The 7727-nt window shown below is 42.8% G+C and overlaps 1 protein-coding gene across 1 annotated transcript; it reads right to left on the bottom strand.

Annotated features, from left to right (window-relative positions):
• Positions 1-3659: 3659 nt before the first annotated feature.
• Positions 3660-5642, bottom strand: TCEAL3 (transcription elongation factor A like 3). Its single transcript, XM_079122989.1, is given in 4 exon segments — positions 3660-3953; positions 3955-4498; positions 4867-4938; positions 5488-5642. Coding segments are annotated over 2 exon segments (555 nt in total). The 5' UTR covers positions 4480-4498; positions 4867-4938; positions 5488-5642; the 3' UTR covers positions 3660-3923.
• Positions 5643-7727: the final 2085 nt, after the last annotated feature.

Here is a 7727-nt window from a genome sequence, read left to right on the forward strand (position 1 = left end):
CTCACATCATATGAAAACTCAAAATGAATTGTATACTTAAGTGTAAGAACCACAACTCTAAAAATCAGAAGAAAATATAGGAGTAAATATTCACAACCATAGTCAATGTTTCCTTAAATATGCCATCAAAAGCACAGGAGAAGGGGCTGGGGTTGTAGCTCAGTGGTAGAGGGCTTGCCTAGTATGTGTGAGGCACTGGCTTCGGTCCTCAGCACCACATGAAAATAAATAAATAAAATAAGGGTATTTACATCTATAACTAAAATTTTTTTAAAAAAGCATAAGTGAAGAAAGATAAAACAGATAAATTGAACTTAGTTAAAAAAAAAAAAAAACACCACTTTTGTACTTCAAAACACATCATCCGAAGATTTAAAAGACAATTCACATAATGGGAGAAAACATTTACAAATCATTTACATGGTAAGGGAATTGGCCCTAGAATATATAAAGGTCTTTTACAAGTGAACAGTAAAAAAAAAAAAATAAACCCAATTTAAACATGGGCGAATAGTTTACTTAGACAATTCACCAAAGAAGATATACAAATGGTCCCCATGCCAGTGAAAAGATGTTAAAATTGTTAGCAATTATGGGAATGCAAATCAGACCACAGGAGGATCCACACCCATTAGAATAGATAAAATAAAGGTAGAAAATAGCAAATTTAAAAAAAAATAAAAATAAAAAATAAAAAATAAAAAAAAAGAAAATAGCAAATTTGGGGAGAATATGAAGAAATTGTAACCCTCATATGTTGTTGGTGTGAGTGCAAAATGATAAATTCCCCTTTGAAAATAGTTTGGCAGTTTTTCAAAATATTAAGCATATAATTACCACATGATCCAGCAAGTCTACTCCTAAGTATATCCTCCGAAGAACTGAAAACAGTGCTCAAACAAAAACTTTTATACAAATGTCCACAGTAACATTATCTATAATAGTCAACAGTGAAAAGAAATGTAGTGACCAATTAAATGGATTTTAAAAATATGGTTTAACATTTCATTGAATATTATTAGATGGTAAAATAGTAATGGAGTAGTAATGCATTCTACAACATAGATGAACTTTCAAAATACAAGCTATGTTAAATAAACTAGTCCCAAAGCCCATATATTGAGCCTGGGGAAGTGGCACACACCTGTAATTCCAGCCACTCTGAAAGCTGAGGCAGGAGATCGCAAATTCAGGGCCAGCCTCAGCAACTTAACAAGACTCTTGTTTCAATGTAAGAAGCAAAAGGGGCTGGAAATGTGACTCAGTGGTAGAATGCCCCCAGGCTTCAAGTCCCAATACCCACCACCAAACCCACATAGTATATGATTACATTTATATGAAGTATCAGTAATATTCAACCATAGAGAAAGAAGTCAAATTAGTGGTTGCCAGAAAGTTGAGGTGAGAGATGGAGAAAAGAGGGGAATGCATAATGTCTATTAATGTATAAAGGGTTTCTTTTTTGGATGATGAGAATGTTATAAAATTAGATAGTGGCTATGGATGCACAACTCTGTGGATATACTAAATGCCACTGAATTGATTTTATGGTATGTGAATTATATCTCAATAAAACTGGTATTGTGTCTCAATAAAACCGGTAAAAAGTGCAATTGTTTCCATTTAACAACCAACTATTGCCTCTCCATGGTGGAAGAAGTTCAGTTATCAACCTTCCCTCTGGAAATGCTACCATATCTGAGACTCATCACTGGTTTCTGCTTTTAACAGATTCCAAACTTGGTTGTAAGAGTAGTCAGATCAGGTTGGCGAGGGAAGTAAATATTGTTGACTTCTTTCATAGCACTATTCTTACTTCCTATGGTCACTTTATGGATGGGCCCATTGAACAAACCCTGGCATAGTGGGATGTGGGAAGAGGCTGACAGATATCTAAGGAGATGGTCATTGTTTTTTCCTTCCCAGTTATTGAGTTTGCTCTGCAGTGAATGCCCTCAGTGGACACATTCATTATGTGAATAAGCAGATATGGCTATTTAGAGGGGTATGTGACCTGCTAGCATTTAGTATCTCAAGACCCTCCCAATGAGTTAAAACAAATAGAATCTTGGTCAGGACATTAAACCATGAGGGAGATTTCCCAGGCCCCTGTCTCTTTACCACCATTCAGATAGCTTCTTTGTGCTAGTACCTGAACAGTGCAGGGAGGATGAGCCGGGTCTCTTTCACAGTGCTTCTTCAGAGCAGACTCCACGACAAGTAATTCTTTCCAAAGAGTCTAGGAAAACAGATTAGCATAGGGTTCTTTCCCTCCTGCACCCTGGACTCTAAACCTTTGTTACTCCAGGATTGGATGGGCAAGACTTGTCCTTGAAAAAGTAATTGGAATAACCTTTAAAAAATTAGAGCACAAACCTGGCTCAACTATTTTGCAAGCTGAGCACAGAGAGATAACTTTGAATTTTATTTCTGATAAATTTTAGTAACATTTGATTGAAAAATTCCAAGGCGTGACATAGTGTTCTGTTAAGGAAACAACATGTTACCAAAGGTTGAGTATCTCTCAACAGAAATGCTCAGGGTCAAAAATATTTCAGAATTTAAAGTTTTTTGGATTTTGGAATATTTGCATAGGCTTTACCTGTTGAGCATCCCTAATTCAAAAGTCTGAAATGCAAAATGCTCCAAAATCTGCAATTGTGAGAGGGCCTTTTCAAATATTATCTTAGGGGTCAAATAGGGGATTTAGTTCTTTGGGGACTGTAGGGAATCAGTTGGGCTTTGTCACCATATGGACTCCATTATACAAGTGGTTGTCAGGAGGGAGTACTGTTATAGGTCATAGCATGACAGGACTGCCCGACAGATATGATTGTATCCAGAGAAGAGTAATATGTCTTCCCAGCTCTTGGAGTTCTTCCTGGGCATGGGTAAGAACTCCCTTCAGCTCCTGCTTTAGTGTATGACTAGGTCCAGGGTCCTCCTACTGCTCAACACAGATCACATATTTAGCATGCCATCTGATGCACTGTGCAGTCCTGTGAGGCAAATAATTATCCCCATTTCACAGATGAAAAAACTAACCCTTATAGCAAGAATAACCGTGTCGTAAGTGCCAGGCTGATTCCCTTTAGTTATGAGTCCCAGAGCTATTGTTCATTTTATTTGCTTTAATTTTGAGAGCAGAAATTAAAAAAAAAAAAAAAAAAAAAAAAAAAAAAAAAAAAAAAACTTCATTGCCTTCATGAGTTTCTTCAAAAATTCGGTTGCTTATCACATATTGCTTTCTGGTTTTAGTTTTTAAAATTATTATTATGGAAAACATAGTCCATATAGGTTAGGAAAAAGTAAAGATGAGTAAACAAAAAGAAATAAAAGAAAAAAGGAAAAGCACCACACACTGGGGAGCCATAAGATGGTAGAGGACCCAGGAGAAGGGGCAACAGTGCCCACTGACTTGGTACCACCTAGGGAAGACCCACTTTGGGCTCACCAGCAAAGTAATGACATGAAGGTACCTAATCCTCAGGTGGTAAGACTAATTTCTGAGTATAGGTAAGATCTATTCTTGGTCACCTTGTAGGTCACTATTGTCTACTTTTTAGTATACACACTTGCAGAGTTTTCTCTGAATACAAATGCATTAAGCAAACATATTTACAAAAATGGACTGACACTGTATATATGATTTTGCAAACTTTTTATTGTTATTATACAATGTACATGCACATGGGTGAAAATCCTGTACTAAAAGAGCGCTGTAGTTGGGTCAAAAGGCTGCTGGTAACAAGAGTGACACCTAAAGCAAAATATCAGCTTAAGGTTAAAGCACAGGGCCTGGCAAGTATCTACCAGGGAAAGCAGGGCCGGCAATATTCTCATCAGAGAAGTCTGAATCCATGGCCAAAGGCATTAAAGGTAGGGAATGTCGTGTAAGCCCCTTTGGCCCCTACCTCCGCCCCTCACTCCCCTGACACCCCTTTGGCCCCTTGGGGCAAACGCATCCTGAGCATCTCTTTGCATCCAGTGAAAACTACCCATTTTCTGTTGTTTTTTCCTTAGCTCTTCCTGAGCCCTTGACACATCTGCACATTCTCTCATCATCTCCTCACTGCTCAGATGCCTGTCCTGTAAGTCCTCCTGAGAGTCCTTGGGGGAATCGTCGGTGCCCCTGTCCGTTTTTCTTTTTGCTTTCCGGGGCACATAATCTTCAGCGGGGCGCTTTTCGGCGGCCCGAGGCTCGCTGGCTGGCTTTGCCTGGGATTCTGGCTTGCCCTCACCTGGTGGCTTGCTCTGACCTTCCGACTTGCCCTGCTTTTCTGCCTTGCCCCCATCTTTCGGTTGTCCCTGCTCATCTGGCTCTCCCTCATCCTCTAGCTTGCCCTCCCTTGCTGGCTTCCCCTCCTCGTCTGGCTTCTCTTCTTCATCTGACTTTCCTTCATCTTCAGGCTCTACTGCGTCTTCTGGCTTTCCCTCGTTTTCCAGTTTTCCTTCATTTTCGCGGTAGGGCTTTTCCATGTCGAGATTTCCCCTCTTCCTGCCGTGGGGGGTAGGGATGGAGAGAAGAGCAGACAAAAAGGAGACATGGGAGACTGAAGGCCTGGGGTGTAATGCAGGTGTACAGGGTAGTTCATTTCGCCCTTGTGAGGGTTCCCCTAAGCTGACCCCGGGCCTCCAAGTGTGCCTCTGCAGGGCCCGTACCCCACATGCCTCCCGCTCAGCGAGCCAACCATTCCCTGGCAGACCCTGCCACCTTCTCCATGCCGCTTCAGCGTGGCAAGGTGCGTGTATTCCAAGTGGCGGGGGCGGGTGGTGGGGCCCCACAGGCTGCCCGGGTCATGTCCTCTGCACTCTCACCCCTTCTGGGTCCCTGTCCATGCTCCCTCCCCTCCACCCTCCACTGACCTACAGGGATCCTGAGCGGGTTGCTCCTCTCTCCAGGCCTCTCAGAGCGATGGGAACAACGGACGCGCAGACCTGCAGACAGACAGGACGCGGGGGCGGGGGCGGTGCTCTCAGGACTTGACAGGGACAGGAGTCTCTTTCCAGAATCCAGGCCCATCTCATTCAACCTTTTCCTCTGCTATCCCCTCCCGCACCCCAGCCGCCATTTCTTTTCAGGCCATGGGCACTAAACCAGGATGCTTTCCACACTACGTTTGGGTCGTTTGCGCCCTCCCTAGAGGCGATCTGCCCAACCCATTCCCCTTTCGCCCAGTTCATTTAATTTGTTTTCATAGGTGCAGAGTGTGAGAGGGGGTTAGCCCCAGAATGCGTCTACGTTTCACTGCCGCACTGCGGGGGCGCCCCCCCACCATGGTTTACTCTAAAATGGTTGGAGCAATGGGGGTCCAGAAAGCAGCCGGGGCACTGCGGGGACCCTCCTTCCCCCACTGCTCCGCATCCCCCTTCTCACCAATCTGGATGATCCTTTCCCCTGCCCCCTGCCCACTGCTGCGGGATCGTGCTGCCACCCACCTCCACCCCTGTCCCGGGTCCGCTGGCAGTGCCCGCCTGCTTACTGACCTGCGAGGACCCGGGACAGGCCTGCGCCTCCTCGGGCTCGCAGAAGCCCGCTCGCTGCTCGCCCGCCGCCCAGCGCAGCTCAGTGAGCTGGTTCCGCGCGGGCGCCGGGACCGGACCGCAGGGCGGGCGGGCGGGCGCGGGGGCTGGTGCCCACGTCGGCGCCCGGTTGGTCACGTGAACGTCGCGTCACCCGAGCTCGCCCCCCCTCCTGTCTGACCCACCTCACCACCCCGCATCCCTGAGGGGCTGAAAAGATGCGGACATTGGGGATGTATGTGGCAAATGAGGTGGGGGAGTCACCAAGAAGAAGAGGAGGGGAGACTTCTTGACTCCAGGTACTTTACCTGGTGCATCTCACCGCATAGTCGCACAGCATACCACTCAGATACCCATTAGAGGTGTGACAGCTGATCAGAGAGACAATCAGATTTTGCTAAGACCGTTCAGCTCTTGTACCCCAACATCTAGCTTTCAAAACCAGCTCTTCCTGATTTTGGAGCCCGGTGGTTTCCACTGGAAAGCCGAGCTGCCATCCTGAAGGGTGGCATTCCCTAGGGTTCTGTCCTGGGCCTTCTTTCTCCTCAAGTTCTTTCTGGCTGGGTGTTCTCATTCGTTTGCCTCTAAAAACTGAACTCTCAAATTTGCATCTCCATATTCCCTCCCCAAACCTCAGACCTATTTTTGCCTTCCCACCAAAAATAATACAGTGCTTACTGATACCCTTTCCATCATATCATATGACATATTTTTAAATCTTCACTAATATAGTTGAGAAGTACTATTTCAATGGTTTTTCCTTTTGCCTTTCTCTGTGGTTAAGGACAATTTAAATATCTTTCTGTGTGCATTGTCTGTTTATGTCTTATTCACTTTTTTCTAGTGGGTTGTTGGTCCATCTCCCCTTGTTTTTCAAGTGTTCTTTATACATTAATTTTATTAAGCCATTACCTGTTGTATATGTTGCAAATATTGTCTTCCAGTTTGTCAGCTGTTTATTGGCTTTGTTTATGGCATTTTCTGCCATGCATTTAAAAATGTAGTCAAATATATCAAGCTTTTCTTACCTCTACACTTTCATTCATAGTTAAGAAATCTTTTCCTACTTATGGTCAGAGAAGTATTAACCCATGTTTTCTTCTATTATGCATATGGCTTTATATTTAGAGTTTATACTTGTGTATGGTATGAGGTATGGATCTCCACTCTACAAGACAAATGTTCTTTTTCTAATTAGTTTCTCAGTCATTTGCAGCATCATTTATTTAAAAGTCCATCTTTGCCCCTGTGGTTTGAGATGCTACCTTTATTCCATGCTAAATTTCCATACGTATTTGGGAAGCTTTCTAGGCTTTTTATTCTATTGCATTGGTGTATTTGATACTTATACTACCAGTTTGAATTACAGATGATTGTATTAAGTTCATACATTGAGCAGAGCTACTATGCCTAGTAATTTTTCTTTTTCAGTTTTTTCCTATATGTTCTTGCATGTTTATTTTTCCATATGAACTTTAATGTCAACTTGATTCAGATCCATTTTAAATAACTATTAGATATATCCACTCATATATCCCTGGAATACCTGAAATTCAATGTCCCCAAGTGATTTCATCATCTTTCCTTTCTTTTCTTCACACACAAACTCCCTTTCTTGTTTCCTTTATCTTAATTGATGATCTGAGGAGCCACACACCCTTGCTAAAGTCTAGGAATCATCCCTGATTTCCTTTTTCTCCCTGGGACCAAGTACAGTCACATTACTTAATAATGGGCATAAATTCTGATAGTTGCATCAATCGGCAATTTTGGCACTATGCAAACACCATAAAGGTATTTACATAAAATAGGATAACTATGGTGTCATTAGGTGATATAATTTTTATGGGATCACTATTATATATGAAGTCCACCATTGACCAAAATATTATTATGGAGCACATAATTATACTCTTAGAAATCCTTTTAGTTCTCCCCCATTTCTACTCTTGCTACCCACTTTCAGGCAACCAACTCCTCTCTCTTGGTCCATAGTGGCAGGTCCCTTTCTGGTTAGTACTTAAGTCTTGCTCTCCTCTAATATATTCATTTTTCTAATTTTTTTGGTGCTGGGGATTGAACTCAGGGCCTTGTGCATGTGAGACAAACACTCTACCAACTGAGCTATATCCCTAGCCCCTAAAATATTGTATGTCATATTGTCTCCATTCCTTTTCCTGTTCCATCTTTATTACAGCTCTTGA

The sequence above is a fragment of the Sciurus vulgaris genome (genome assembly GCF_902686455.1).
Source record: "Sciurus vulgaris genome assembly, chromosome: X".
NCBI lineage: Eukaryota > Metazoa > Chordata > Mammalia > Rodentia > Sciuridae > Sciurus > Sciurus vulgaris.